At 49.7% G+C, this 15,765-nt stretch overlaps 3 protein-coding genes across 3 annotated transcripts; 2 read left to right on the top strand and 1 right to left on the bottom strand.

The window, feature by feature from the left end:
- Positions 1-2,932: 2,932 nt before the first annotated feature.
- On the top strand, positions 2,933-6,202 carry sol1-0 (SWI/SNF chromatin-remodeling complex subunit sol1; the record flags this gene model as incomplete). Its single annotated transcript, XM_037325665.1, has 1 exon — positions 2,933-6,202. One exon carries the CDS (start codon positions 2,933-2,935, stop codon positions 6,200-6,202), a length of 3,270 nt encoding a protein of 1,089 aa, XP_037174990.1.
- Positions 6,203-6,776: 574 nt separating this feature from the next.
- On the bottom strand, positions 6,777-7,244 carry CGCA056_v010417 (54S ribosomal protein img2; the record flags this gene model as incomplete). Its single annotated transcript, XM_037325664.1, has 2 exons — positions 6,777-6,869; positions 6,936-7,244. 2 exons carry the CDS (start codon positions 7,242-7,244, stop codon positions 6,777-6,779), a joined length of 402 nt encoding a protein of 133 aa, XP_037174997.1.
- Positions 7,245-7,726: 482 nt separating this feature from the next.
- On the top strand, positions 7,727-9,105 carry int-6 (Eukaryotic translation initiation factor 3 subunit E; the record flags this gene model as incomplete). The annotated part of the gene is made up of 2 exons (XM_037325663.1): positions 7,727-8,125; positions 8,188-9,105. The coding sequence occupies 2 exons, from the start codon at positions 7,727-7,729 to the stop codon at positions 9,103-9,105; spliced, it is 1,317 nt and encodes a 438-aa protein (XP_037174998.1).
- Between the last annotated feature and the right edge of the window lie 6,660 nt (positions 9,106-15,765).

Here is a 15,765-nt window from a genome sequence, read left to right as displayed (position 1 = left end):
TCCACGGTACGATCTGGTTTTTCCATCGAAAAAAGTCCGAAGTATTTTACGGCTGTCTTTGTCTCGATTTGAGCCTGCTGGGAGGGGTTGAGACATCTCCCAAGGTCCCCTGGCAGCGTTGACGCTTCTGATGACGGCTGGTTGGTCATTGTTGACGCCGGGGTTGGGCGGTTTGGACTGGTGGGTGGCCCGCCTCGACCTGAGCCATGTTACTGGGAAGGATGCGCCTTTACCGCATTGGCGTCTTTCGGGCTTCATTGGCGGGGCATCCTGCAGCAATCAACCATGGACAACGAACGACAGCGGCAGTCCTCAGATGCAGCTTCTATCGCTTGCACGAGGACAGCCAGAACCGGGCGGCAATTCGTCTGTTATGCCCTCGAATTTTCGGCTGCTACTAGACACTTTATCACTTGCCCAGCCTCAAGCAGTTTATCCCGACCAAGCCAGGACCCCCCACTTACACCGATGGTCGTGTCTACCACCTCTGCGGTTGTGATTGGGATTCTCAGGGCCACCATCACATCACGTTGGTCTGTTGGTGTGACGAGCTGCCAACCTCGCATCGCCGCGGTCTGCATCGGATCATCGACACTCAGTCCGATGCCTTGCCTGCCGCCCAAACATATCTCGGCATGAGCTTTGCATACTGGCATCATTCTGTCATACCTCGTACGACGTCAGCCATATCGGATCAGCATCCATCGCGACAGTATCATTTCTTACTCTCCGCCCAGCACGCAGTCGACACCCATGCGGACGTCTACTGTTCTCTCTCCGAGCATCGTTGCCCTTGTATATCGTTATCGAACTCAACACTCACCAAGCGGTGAGCATCTCCTTCAGCAATCTCAGCCGAGTCCGAGGACGGCGCCTTACTCTTCAAGCGAGTGCTTGAAGCCACCCGTGAGAACAAAGAGCGAGATCATCGTACGTCGGGCATCTTTCTATATTTTGCTACATCATTTCCATCTGGCTATGGCACTCTCTTGCGCAGCCGTATCACTGACTCGCAGATCTCTTGGCTCTGTGCTGTTTCGTGGCTTTCTGGTGTTTGCTGCAGGCAGGGGTGAAGAGGAATGACAACGGGGATCGACATGAACTGCGTGGCAGCATCAGACAAGCTGAATGGCCTCTCGGAAAGGCCATGGGAGGGGCGGTCACCGAGCATAAGGAATGGACGGTGTCAAACGGCCATACTACGGGGAACGGCAGGGTCATCGCATGCGTCGGGTTCGAAGATCAGCGAAGAGAACGCGACGAATTGAGGGGGTGCGGCAACGACATTGTAAAGATTCCCCAACGAGACCAAATGGATGGTCAACAATACAGTCGCCCACGACTGAACGCATGGGAGCACGCAGACGCCGCAGAGGAGGCTGGACCGAGCAGGCACACCACTAATATGCTATTGCTAAAGGGTGGAGCCCAATCTGGTAGTGATGGGAGCAATGTGCTGCATGTCACTAACGGATCATCCATTGCTTCCTATTGCAGTACTAACACTCACAGCTCATTGGCCATCGGCTTCTTCCGGCTCTCGGCTACACGAGGTCCAAGCGAGGCTAACCAGAAACAGCCAGGTGGCGCGCCTGGGAGCATTTTCGCGGAGCAGGCCCTGAAACCAATCAAGCGGCAGAATCAGGGACAGAGGGCGATTTTGGCGAGTCGTTCCCAGCAGCAAGAAAGACTCGCCCGATTCCCGTTCATCCACCGGCACCCTCCCCCAAACCCGACTCCAGATCCAGCTGCAGCAGCACGCACATTGAGCGCGATTCCTGCGTTGCGTTTTGAGAGACTTTCCACTCACTCTACGGATACCTTACCTAGCCTTAGGTAAGACCAAGCCGGACCACCCTTCGTTCAGCCTCTCTGATTGCCTATTGCTGGCCGGTCCCCATCGGTCTGCCCTTTCTCTGTCCGCTGTTCGTTTTGTTGTTGCTCCTGTCCCGTCCTGTCCAGCTGCCCCGACCCGAGCAGCTCCTGCCTCCCTCCCGCCGCCGCCCCGAAAGTCGTACCCTTTTTTTCAATCCTCGCACCCCCATCCCGATCACCCCCGGGCCGCCGATAAAGTTGTAAGTTCTATTCTAATTATCTCGTGAGCTGCTTTTGATGTTGCCGCACCGTCTTTTGATGGCTGGTGGCTGATGAAGTTGATGCTTGCTATTGTGGATGCGCGACGTTCGCGATTGCTGCACTGCAGGCAGGCATTTGCTTCATCACCCACTTGCCTGCCATTTCCTTCCTTATCTCTCTCTGCACTCTTTTCCCCATCCCCAAATGAGCAGCTAGTCTGTCGCATTGGGACGAGAGGAAAGGAAACAAAACGTTTCCCCGCGAGACGACGCGAGTCGCTGGCGTTGGCAAACCTCGATGGTGCCTGCCTTGGCCTGTGTCGCGCTCTCTTGGGTGCCCTGTCTCTCCTTCCTTTATTTCCCCTACGATTTTTTTTTTTAATTTTTTTTTTTTTTTTTTTATCTTCCTTGCTCGCCGCCTTCCTTCCCTCGCTGCCCACTCCTGCTCAAACTCACTCGCGCCTTACCCCCGTCGTCGCTCCCCCGAAGGCAAGTGCAAGGCCCAGGCACACAGCCCGGTCCTCCTCTCCCAAGCCCGACGGCTGCCATCAGCCCGCCCCAGCACAGAGCACTCCAGCCAAAAGCGGCCGCTCCACTGCTGATTTCCCACACACACCCGCTACTCGTTCGCTCGCTCCCCCCAGCACAACGCACCACGCTCCAAGGCCACCACGTCCACGTCTACCACACACAACCGCGACGCGCGCGACCAAGTCTGCATCGCGACAGAGCCTACTGCCGTGCCACTTCCCATCACGATCATCCGTTGCTCCATCTCAATGGACCTTGGCCTATTGAGTCCTTGTCGCTGACTTTCCAAGTAATCGCTCGATGGGTCGCGAAAGCCGACCACAGCCATGAGCACCTGGATGAACGAAGCCGCGGTCCCCAACCATAATGGCAACGGCTTCCCTCACATGAACGATCCCAATGCCGCCGGAGCCATGATGGATCCCTCTGCCTTCATGGGCAACCCGGCCCATTTCAACCCGGCCCAGTTTGCCAATCCCCAGCAGGCGCAGCAAGCCCAGCAGCACCAGGCCCAGCAACAACAGCAGCAGATGGCCGCCATGCAAAATGGACAGATGCGCAACGCTTCGCCATCGTCTTTCCAGAATCCCGCCTATCAAACAAACCAAGTGATCCCCTCGAAACGACCCCGTCCTCGCGAAGACAGCCTCGCCGGCTCACCGCGACAAAACCCGGGCATGCTGCCGACGTCGCGCTCCGAGACGCCCCAGACGTTCCCCGGTTATCAAGGCGCCATGTCTCAACAAGGTCAAAGTCAGCCATCGCCGTATCCTCATCTCCAGAATGGCTCCGCGAATGCGACGCCATCCCCGATAATGGCAAACCAGTTGAGGCCCGGTAGCGTTCCTCAAAGGGTCGCGACCGCGTCACCTCATCCATTCTCGCCCGGCGCGCAACAGTTTGCTCCCCAGGCATCGCCAAATCCATCCGAACATGGTACGCCTCAACCGAATCACTACATGCAGAACCCGAACATGCCCCCGGGCTTCAATCCCAACTTCACGCCGACGCAACAGTCGCCGGCGAGACCCTCTCCTAACCCGAACGCGATGGCAGGAGGGATGATGCCCCAGCAAATGGGACAGATGCCACAACACATGGGACAAATGCCGAATCAGATGCTGCCGCCCAACATGCAGCCGCGAAATGCGATGGAACAGCAACAAATGGCCGCGTACCAGGCTCGTCTTCAGAAACAGTTACAGCAAGGCAATATCCAGGGCATGCAAAATATGCAGAATATGCAGAACATGCAAAACATGCAGAATATGCAGATGGCGGCTCAGATGCAGGCCCAGAGCATGGCTCAGGGTCGTGGCATGATGCCCAAGCAGCCTATGCCAATGTCGAACGGCCAGATGCCCCCAGGCGCGATGCGTCCCCAGCAGCAACCGCAGCAGCAGCGCCCGATGCCCCGAACCGATCCCGACCAGTTCATGAAGAGCCTCACAACGTTCATGACGGCTAAAGGCCTTCAGTTTGACCCGAACCCTGCCATCGGCAACCGTCCGGTTAGTTTGTTGACGCTTTTCCAAGCTGTTCAAGCCAAAGGTGGATATAAACCTACCACTGCTGGCAACCAATGGCCAAACGTCTCCAATCAAATCGGATTTCACCCTGGACAAATACCGCAGGCGCCTCACATGATGAAGGAGATTTACGAAAGGAACTTGCTGAGGTTTGAAGAGGCTTGGCATGCTCAGACAAATAGGCAACGTATGATGCAACAACAGCAGCAGGGCATGCCCAACCAGCCCATGCCTGGTCAGCAACCTCAGGGAACTCCAACCAAGCAGATGTCTCCCCAAGGCCAGATGCCCCAGCAACAGATGATGCCGCAAGGACAGCCGAACATGCCTCCGCAAGCCCAGACGCCCGTTAAGCAAGGGTCGTTCAGTGGTCAGCCTCCTGCTGTGAATGGTTTCCAAACTCCTCAACCGCCAGGACAACAGACACCAGCAAATGTGCCGCCAGGTCATGCGCGTAACAGCTTGTCGCGAAGCGTCGAGCCGACGCCTGGTCACCCGAACTTCCCCGCAGCGTCTCCCGCCTCCGTAAAGGGTGGCGGTATGCCGATGCCCGCCCCTCCCGTCATGGACCAGAACCCTATGGCTGCTTCGATCAAGCCCCGTATGCTGCGTCTCGCTCAAGAATCCGACGAGTACACTCCAAGCGCCCGACCGCTGGAGGCTTATGGTGGTATCAACGTTCGCGCTTTCGATCTGAAGGGGTTAGAGCTCCAGGCGTTGAAACCCGATATTCCGCCGCCATATGAGCTTGGCTACGTGGACTTGCACGCCCTTACCCGCAGCTTGGAGTCTGGTATCCACGGCGAGGTTCGCCTCGCATTGGACACCTTGGCAACGGTGACGGCAACCCAACATCAGGCCCTGCATATCCATCTGAAGTACTGCGAGGAGCTCATTGAGGCTTTGCTGGAGTGTGCGGAGGAACAATTGGATTTTCTGGTGGAAAACACGGAAGAGTCGTCGTCGGATATCCAGCTTACACCGTACGAGGACGTCGCACGCGCATGCTGGACCGAGAAGATGGGTGTCAAGGAGTTGCCGAAGTTCGGGTCGCCAGAGTACGAGCTTGACCGAGCCGTTGATCGTTTCTCCTGTGTCATCACGATTCTCCGTAATCTGTCCTTCCCGGAGGCTGCCAACGAGAATCATATGGTGCTTGGCGACGAGCTCGTCATCAAGTTCCTTTGCGCCACCATTCGATACTTGGGCACGCGCAGCATGCTTTTCCGAACGAACGCGAACACCCTCGAGTTCATGAAGGATGCCATCATCCTGCTGTCCAACATCGCTGGTGCGGTCGAGATTCCCGGTCGTGAACAAGCTCTGTGCTTGCTGCATTTCCTTTTGGCCTTCGCTCCCGCACCTGGCCCGACGGTGGTAGAAGATAAGATGTACTTCCCTCCTTACCAGCCTGGTGTCCACACCTACACCTTCCACGCCGTGGATGCGTTGGCCAGGTTCCTGGCAAGAGATGAACCGAATCGCACACACTACAAGACGATTTTTGCGATGGACGCTAGTAGCAATCCGCCTTTCGACCTACTTACACGGGCATTTGCGCTTTCGACGACCGTCATCCCCATCCAGACACCTGAGTCTGCTGTGGCACACGTGGAGGCCCCGGAAAAGTTTTTCAGACTGATCGAGGACCGCAAGCCCTGGCTCATGCAGGGTCTTCTGGCTGCCGATATCATCGCATCCCTTGCGCCGGGTCACGAGACGGGTATCGCGAAGGCCTGGCTCACAAGCGGAAATGGATTCGCACAGAGCTTGTACCACTTTGTGCAGGTACTCGGCGCCCAGTTCGAGCAGCCGTGGCAAACGCGAAACGGCCAAGGCGATCCCGCTGGTCGAGATAACGGGCTGGTGTACATTGCCACCTGCGGGATTTCAACGCTGCGGCGGTTGGCCGAAAAGGCTCGGGACCCTAACGACCCCAAGTCCAGCCTTCCTGCCGACGCGTTACCGTCGGAGGAGTCCGTCTTCAAGATGATGCTCATGCGGTCGCCCGAGTGGACCAAGGATGGTGTGATCAAGAACCTATCGGCTTACTCAGCGTTGGATTGATAGACTTTCTGGTGTTACGACTTTTAGGATTGTGCATGGCATAGAAACGGAGTCGGGGAGTGCGTTTTGTTTGGGGGAGCTTCACTGATACCAGATGGACCCTGAGTGGGAGGGTTTATCCAAGCCTTGTGTTGCCATGGGACAGGCACACATCCTGCGGTGGTGTGGATCGTGTATAAGAGTGTAACTAAAAAAAGAGAAGGAATTTGATGGGAGTTTATTGGGGGCTTGGAGCGAGGATGCTTGACGGGAGCCATTCTTTCATAGGTGTACAAATGACGCGACAATGCAAGAATACCTCCACTATTGTCACATTGTGAGACTACCTGACGAGATCTAATACCTTTTCGTGATCGCATGCTGTCATACGGTTGTGGGATATTTTATCATGAATTCCCTCTCCCGCCTGAATGGGTTATAATACATTTGGCCTTCAGTCTAGCTCACTATGGTGCTTCTCGGCCCAGATGTGCCAGCGACGGCCCAGCCTTTCCTGCTTTTTTGTCTTCCGCCAGTATGCTACAACGGTTGATACACAAGCTGCAGTGCAGCCTCGTCACGCCATTCCCAGGCCTCATGCCTTGACCTCCGTCGGTGTCGTCTTGGCGATCTTGGGGTTGCCGAATGTGGTTGCAAGAAACTCCTTGATTTCTGTCGTGTGGTGGCCCTGGTATGCAAGTCAGCCGACGCTCGGTAGTCTCGGAGTTTTACCACAGCGATTGGAATCACGGACCTTGATCTCAACGTGCTGTGTTACGGGGTTGATTCTGAAGTTCTCCTTGGGCACCTTCAGCGCTGCGGACACGTCGGTGATCAGGGCCTTGCGGTCGCCCTCGATCTTCTTGATAACTGTGCGCTTGCTTGAGCCGGCGGCCTTGTCGTCCCTGTAGACGGGGAAGGAGTTGGAGGCCGTCAGGTTGATCAGGTACGGTTTTGAGACGGGTGTCGCTGTGGAGGAGAATCGGACGGTGGGGGGGATGGCGGATCTGGGGAGGAAGGTGGCTGGCCTGGCGAAGGCCGTTCTGAGAGCTGTGCAGTTCATATTTGCGGCAGGAGGAGCGGATCGGTGCCGGAAGGAGGATTGTCGTCGTCGTCGTGGAGGGGTCCTTGGCTGGCCGTCGACAACAGCTTCAGCATCAGAGGTTTCCAGCGGAGGGATTCGCGCCGGTTGAAGCTCGGCACAATCCACCTTACCTAATCAGGGACCTCTCGGAGAAAGCAGACGCACGGTCCAGGCGTGAGTGAATTAGGCGGACCGGCAAAACCACGGCACGCCGCAAAACCCCCCACCAATTCTTGCCTTTGGCGAAAATGGCCAAAACTCTTCTGAGCCTGCCCCTCAGCCGGAGAAAACAAATCTGAGCAAAAAATAACGTGCGACTTGCGAAAGGACGGCCGAACCGCGACACCTCCCTCCCCCCGCCTCCGATCACGATCCCGACGACGTCACCCGTCTTCCGCACCGATTTGTCCATCTTCCCCTAATCGAACCCGAAACAACCCTCACAAACAACCTCGCCCATCATGGAGGAAGTCTACGCCGCCCTCGACGGCGAGAGCATCCTGCCCAAGCTCGCGTCCCAGCTGTCCCGCCACCTGGTCTTCCCCCTGATCGAGTTTGAGGCCGGCCGCGCCGAGGAGAAGGGCGACGACGACAAGGCGCGCAAGATCCTCGCCGGCAAGATCAAGCTGCTCGAGGACACCAACATGGCCGACTACGTCGCCCAGCTCTACCAGGACCTCAACGGCGGCAGCGAGCCCCCCGCCGAGTACACCAAGAAGCGCAACGAGGTCATTGCCCAGCTTGAGAAGTACGAGGCCGACACGGCCAAGATCTCGGAGCTGCTGACCCGCGAGGATGTCGTCGGCGCGCTGCGCAGCGACAAGGTTGCCAACTTGGAGTTCCTTAAGAAGGACCACGATGTGAGTTTGTCCCGCGTCTGTCTATCCCGACGGAGATCAGCAAGCTGACACACGCTCTTCAGGTCACCATCGAGATGGTCAACGCCCTCTACGAGTTCGGCCAGTTCCAGTTCCGCTGCGGCAACTACGGCGCCGCCGCCGAGCTCCTCTACCAGTTCCGCGTCCTCTCCACCGACAACGACCGCGTCTCCTCGGCCACCTGGGGTAAGCTCGCCTCCGAGATCCTCACGACCAACTGGGACGCCTCCGTCGAGGAGATCCTCAAGGTCAAGGAGGGCATCGACTCCAAGCTCTACAACAACCCGCGCGCGCAGCTCGACCACCGCACCATGCTCGTCCACTGGGCCCTCTTCCCCCTCTTCAACCACGACGGCGCCCGCGAGGCCGTCCTCGACCTCTTCTTCTCCGCCGCCTACATCAACACCATCCAGACCTCGTGCCCCTGGGTCCTGCGCTACCTCATCGCCGCCGTCATCACCGGCCGCTCGCGCTCCCGCAACTCCTCCCTGCACCAGAAGCAGATGAAGGACGTCATCCGCTACGTCCGCCAGGAGGCCTACGAGTACAGCGACCCCATCACCGAGTTCGTCTCGGCGCTCTACGTCGCGCACGACTTTAACGCCGCCCGCGAGGCCCTGCGCAAGGCCGAGGAGGTCTGCCGCGCCGACTTCTTCCTCATGAGCTCCTCCGACTCGTTCGTGGACGCCGCGCGCCACCTCATCTGCGAGAGCTACTGCAAGATCTTCAGCCGCATGAACATCCGCGACCTGTCCGCCAAGCTCGGCCTCAACCCCGACGACGGCGAGAAGTGGATCGTCAACCTCATCCGCGAGACCCGCCTCGACGCCAAGATCGACAGCCAGGAGGGCACCGTCATCATGAACCACCCGCCCAACAACGTCTACCAGCAGGTCATTGAGAAGACCAAGGGCGGCTTCTTCAGGACCCAGGTCCTCACCGCCGCGGTGTCCAAGTCTTGAGAGGCAGGCGTGTGGTTGTGTAAAAAGGATACGGTTGGGATAATGAATGAAACTCTACAAGGGGGGAGGATATAGGTGGGGGAAGAGAAGAACTACTACGATGCAAACAAAAAGGAAAGGATGCCAGGCCAGGTTCTTCTTCTTTTTTAACGATAGACCGCATGCAAAGAAGCCAACCGAGCCCGGCCGGAGAGGTAGGGGGCAACTAGCTTCATGGATTGAGTAAGGCTGGCTGGTTTCGTGGTTTGAAGCAAAAGATATTTGTCCCCCCCGAAAGGCTTCTTTTTGCATTGGCACGGCGTTTTCAGGGCAAAAACGGGGTATCTTTTTACTCTTTATCCTAAAGGGGGTCAGCAGCAGCAGCTACGAAATGGGCAGTGGGGAGGCAGGAAAGGGGAAGATGCTTTCCCCGCTTGCCCTTTTGCTGCTTTATTGAAATGTTTACAGTTATGAGATCTCTTTTGCTGGTGATGTGATGTGACTATAAATGTGTGCCATCTACTGGGGATGGGGCCCTGTTTTCAAAACCCCCAGCCGCACAATGGTCCTCGATGGTGTGCGGCGAATTGAATACTTCTGTCTTTCTTTTTGCTGTCGACCAAGCGAGGATTCGGGATTCCCACGTTCGGCGATGTGTCTCCGGCATGAGAAAGAGCTCGAGGGGCCTCCAGGTTCTGCGCATTTGAAGACGAATACACTGAGATTGACGGGGATGAAGAATGATGATTGACCAGCGCTAGATCGTTCACGTTGCTGTCGACCTGACACTTAGGCTCAGATAGAGAGAAAGATGCTTCAAACCATGAGATATGTCCAATAATCGAGATAAAGATCGCATTTGCTCTCCGTTGCCGCTTCAACTTTCGAGAGTCCCCCAGACCGAGACTTTATACCCCGTCCGGCACCGTGTCTGCGTTCCCTTTGCCGTAGTATAGAACACAAGCTATCTAGCCTGGAAGATGGTGGTTCGAGGCGGCAATGCGACCGAGGCTTCGCTTTTGGATGTTAGTGAACGGAGGCAGGCAGTTTCGATGCTGATCTGGTCGGCTTCTCGCACAGTCTGATGCAAGGTGCTCGGCCTACGTTATGGCGTTGGATTGCTCGGCTCTTTGGGATTGCGATGACGTGTATTCAGGTATGAATATGGATATGACCTGGTTGGATGAGAGAAGGCTTTGGGTCTTGCTACTGGTTGGAGAGAAATCATTATTGAGAAGGCAATATATGCGATAGATATCTCGAAGAGTTGGAACCTTGCGGCTGGACCGTTCTCGAAGAACTGGGATGCATTGTCTCTTGGATTGTGTAGCATGCCGCCTACTGTCATCCCTCTCAAATACTCTCAATATGCTTCAGTACAGGACGTGCAGGTTTCCTCCCGAAGCCAAAGGCTGCTTGTGATATAAAACTCTGCGCCTGGGTATATTTCAAACTGCAGAATCAAAGAATCAATGACCAAGGGTACTTGGTGATTCATACTATCCCCGGCCGTGGAAAGCTTCAGCAGGCGTGAAGAGTGAAGCTTGAAACCAGGCTGAGATGGACTCATGTGGATGCTGTTTATCGGATGTGTTGCTTTTTAGGTATTCGGAATGAATGTACTCAGAATAGAAGACGATGATGATGATTAGCGTGAGAGGTAATATGGTTTGAGCTCGTGTAAATTGTGAAGCCTGCGTCATAATATCGCGTGAGATGATGATTAAAACACCAGCTGGTGCAATGCCCCCATACTAAACAACATCTGGTTAAAGAACCCATTGCCTTGATTCCAAAGCGGTGAAGTGGTGCAGCTCATCTTATATAAACACCGACCAGTCTGGGTGTGTGCGCTGACGGCCACTCACTAATGACTACTCACCAGGAGATATACGCTATCGATCCAAACTCATGAAATGTTTCGTGGCCTAACAATATGAGTATAAAGTGTTCTTTGGGCGACGAAATCCATCTCAGCCTTAGCCGCAATTCGATGGTAGTAGCAAGTGTGAAATTGCAGAGAACATGGCATGTTCTCACGTGGATCACCATGAAGCAACCTAAATTGCGATGGTCATTGCTTTGTCCCTGAAATGGAGGCCCAAGAATCTTAAGTTTGGTTCTGGTGTATTCTAGGACGACTATTCATTCAGCGAGGAAGAGCGATGGCGGACCTTGCTTCTGGTCATCAAAGTCTTCTTCCTGTCTGACGTTGGCTTGATGCAGGAATTTAGGTGGACAGTATAGAATCCAGTCCGTGGAGACCAACAGTCGCGCTGCGAAGTGCCGATTGCGGCATGAGGTTGTGATGCTTTCCAAGTCAGGGGCTTTTATACCCAGCTGGCTACGGTTGGGAGTCTCTCTGTGATGTATATAGCGCAGCCTGGGAACCATCACTACAATGTTCTTTTGACAGATTATGAGGCACACGGCCCCCTGAGTTCGAGGATCTGGCAGGCAAACACTGACTCGAACCCCATCTCAGTCGGTAGACCAGACCATCGTAAGGTTTATTCAACTCTCTGCAACGAAGTCCGGTTACTTCGAGTGTTTGACATGAACATAGCCATTAAAATGTTGGACGAGGGGAAGTTTTCGCCGTCATGTTTGTGATCACGAGCTGTAGAGCTTTCTGGGGTTAGATGTCCCAGATACTCGGAATTAATGCTGCCCTTCAGAAACTTAAGGCGTTATGTGCATTGTATAATATGTCTGATCGCAAGTCAATAACGTCTTTAAGTTGTCTTGCTATGCCTTAGAGTGGGAAGTAAATGTTTATTCGCAGATGAAGAGGGCGGTAGCGATATAAAGCACCGTGAAGAAGATTGGAAGCTTCATTAACCGAAAAATAGTGGCAGCTCCACAAAATTGTGGGATGGCGATAGTGGGCTGTCTGCTGTTATATCTTTAGTAGTGGATGTGATCCTTTCGTAAGATGTTCTCCTGAGATCTAGAGACGGGATGAGATCGTTTCCTATTGTTGAGAGGCATTTTGGGGATATTCGGGATGAAAAGACTCGTGGAAGACAGGAATGACGGCTAGCAAAATAAGGGTGTTGGATTTGAGTGTAATTTGTCCTGCAAACGTGTCTCTGTTCTAAGTTTCGATGATCAGGGCTTCATCATTTGCGAGCAAGGAGTTCGATCAGCAAGTAACATCTTGGTGGGGATTTGAAGATCTGATTGCGGGACTCTATTTTTATACCTGCGATATATGCAACGGGTTTGGTAATTAGTGACGACGACGGTGGTCCTCTAGATGTATTGAATTGAATATCGACCAGGATTAAAAGCTACAGGGAGTGCGGGATTGAAGACACACCGACGCAGCACACAACGCAATGTAATTTTGCCATCGATAAGGACGTTGCTGATACCATCCTCTGTATGAGTGGCCGAGTTAGATACTCCCACGTTGAGGACTGGCGTGGTTGGACGCAGTCACATGGACCCAGCCTATTTGGTTGGCCACTTTGTGTTTATTTGGGAATGAGAACAGCAAACCAACGGAAATAATGGTTTGTTTTTGAAGAACGTGAGCCAACGCGCTGCCTAGAAGCCGTTGGGTTGTCGTGGATCTATGGCATGATACATAATAGGACGGCGCAGAAGTACACGAACACTGCCTAGTTGATTTGGCGGTCCGTTGTGGAGCTCTCATGATGCGTCACTCTGAGCCCGATTACGTAGTTTTTGCTAGCAAAAAGGTTTCGGTTTCAGGAAACCTTGGCTTTCGAAACTTGAAGAGTGACTTCTACTCGGCATATATCTAACATCCTTCTCTGATCCCGGCATATCTGCCTCATGTCCCTTGAGTGTAGCCTGCTGGCATCAACCTCATGGTTCGAACGGATCGGCTGGGAGCTAAATGTTACGGTCAGCTATCCGACAGTAGGGTCTGCTAACAGAAGCTGGGGATTGACACGTTATAACAGTACATGGGGTCGTGGTCTGGGTCGTAGGTTGTATGCTGATAGTAGATCAGGTCTTTAGAGGCTAAGGTGATCAGTCTTAGACTTAATAAGTAATTTGTAGTGAAGGTAAGCTAAGAGTATCTATGAGGATAAATACTAAGTTGATTGCTAAAAAGCTATGGAAGTCTAACTATAAGCTAGGCTTAGGTTATACTATATACTAATCCTGAACAGTATCCTTTGTCTACCTAGGGTGATCACCTAGGTATATAAGGTGATTATAATCAGTTAGTCTGACCAACTGATCACTAAGCGTTTCCTTATGCGCTCCACTAACTGTGTCCTTATCTTATTATCACGTGACTTATATCATAGTTCTTCTGTTTCCGAGTGAGTCCCTGTTGTTCCTGTGATCCTGCAGAGTATAAATGTCCTGTCCTAGCCGCCCGACGCCTAAGTGGGTCGGTCAACTGTTATCCATGCATAACGGGTCGTAACACTAAATTACAAGTTTAGCGTCTATCAAGTGGTTGTAGAGTAATGCCTATTCCTCACGACTGGACATGAGCCATGCTCGGGAAGTGACGGCTGCCGTAGCAGGGTTAGAAGGGTGCAAGGATGAAGACATGACGAGCTTGAAGGTTTTTTGATATACTACGGCGAGGCTTCATAAGCAATGCTGGGGTTCAACGGTGTTTGGCACTGCTGGATTTTGCTTATTCGCAACCATGCCATGAATATTGGTTTTATTCGAGGCTGTGGTGTGTATATTGCACCATCATCTATATAATTGCTATCGGGAGTTGACCTCCCCACTGAATCCGATAATAGGACCATTTCCTATACCATTGGCGATGTGGCTCTAATTCCAAAGAGGCAAAAGCCGTTGCTTAAATTTAACTGCGAAGAAAGTGAGAAGACTTAATCTATCACCTTAACGAGTCAATCTCATCAAGGCAGCTTCAAGACTAGCGACCGCTACCTGTTGGATACACGATAGGAAGTCAATTATAGGCGTACGAAAGTACGAATTCCATGTGACCAACATGAGAAGAGGCACAGTCCGAAACAACATTCACCACGTAAATGCCTCACAATTACCTCAATTCTGTCATAAGACCCCACCCTAACTTCTAAAACACCCCCACTTCTGAAATAGCACTTTTAATGTATTTTAACCCTCACTATAATAAATATACTTTTGTATATTACTAAATATCTTAATCCATCCATAATAAAAATACATAATTTTATACTCTTTTTATTATTTAATAATTTATTTTTAGATAATACTAATTTTATTTAATTTAAGTTATTTTATACTTCTTATTTCTTTTTAATTATCTAATTAACTACTGTAAAGTATTTATTGATATTTAGCTTAATTTTTATTTTGTTTAGCTATAATACTTTAACTTAAGCTCTTAGAAACTTAATTATTTATTAACTATTAGTATTAGATATATTATTAAGGTTTAAATACTTTTCTAGCTTTTTAATAAATAGTATATATACTACTAAATTAATAGCTTTTAGCTCTAATTATAATTATTATAAAATAGCTACTTCTTTTTATAGTAATACTCTTAGAATATTTATAAAAACTAAAGCAAAAATAAACATACTTATTAATAGTTTAGTAATATTAATAAGCTATAATTTTATCACTACTTATTTTATTCTAATAATATATAATTATAAAGTTTTAGATTTTATATATAAATAGTATTAAAAGAAGTTCTAGTTATTAATTAATATTAAATTTAGCTAAGAACTTTAATTTATAAGTTAATACCTATATAATACTTTTGAAAATAAGAAAACTAATATTTTAAATAGCTAAATAATATACAATAAGTATATAAGTAAAAGTACTAAGTAAATATTATATATTAAATATTACTATATAAAACTTTTAGAAATATAGCCATTATAGTTATTAATAACTAGTAAATACTTAGATCATAGTCTCTTTACTTCTATAGTAATTTGTAGTATAAATATCTTATTTAACTACTTAAGACTAATAATATTCAATATCTTATCATTTATTAATAGTATAAACTACTCTTTCTTAAACTCTTATAAATTATTAAGAAAATATTACTACTAAAAAGCTTTATTTTTAAAAATAATAAGAAAAAGTAAATATATATTAATAATAGAGATATACTTAATAATTCTTATCTAAATATAGTTTTTATTATTCTAAATAAATACTAAAAGTTTCTTAGTATATCTTATTAGTAAATAATCTATTTATAAGCTTTTAGTAATCTTTATTTTATTTATATTCTATTTAAAGCTTATTAAGATTATTTTAACTGCTAAAAGCTAAAAGATCTTAAAAAATAACTTAATACTATTAATTATAATATATTTTATATATTTGATCTCTATTTTCTAAGTTTTTACTATTTGATAAGATACGTTATAATATAAAAAGTATTTTCTTCATTTTTTATTAACAGGTTTAATATTACTATTAATATAGAAGATCAAAATTATAAAGATTTAGATACATTAGTAGTTTAAAATAAAGTTTAATAATACGTATATAAGAACCTATATAGTAAAAGAGGTTTCTTATTATATTAAAATATATTATTAGTTTATACAAGCTTCTTTTTTAAACTTCTTATTATTAATTCTATTATAAATAATAAGATATGATATATTTTATTCTCTTAAAGTTTATTAATAAAATTTACTCCTATATATAGCTATAATAATTATAGTAATATAACTCTTAACATATATAGCTATT

This window comes from Colletotrichum aenigma (genome assembly GCF_013390185.1).
Source record: "Colletotrichum aenigma strain Cg56 chromosome Unknown KSG_Cg56_contig07, whole genome shotgun sequence".
Classification (NCBI taxonomy): domain Eukaryota; kingdom Fungi; phylum Ascomycota; class Sordariomycetes; order Glomerellales; family Glomerellaceae; genus Colletotrichum; species Colletotrichum aenigma.
Note: the sequence above shows the minus strand (reverse complement) of the source record. Positions and strands in the feature narration are given on the sequence as shown.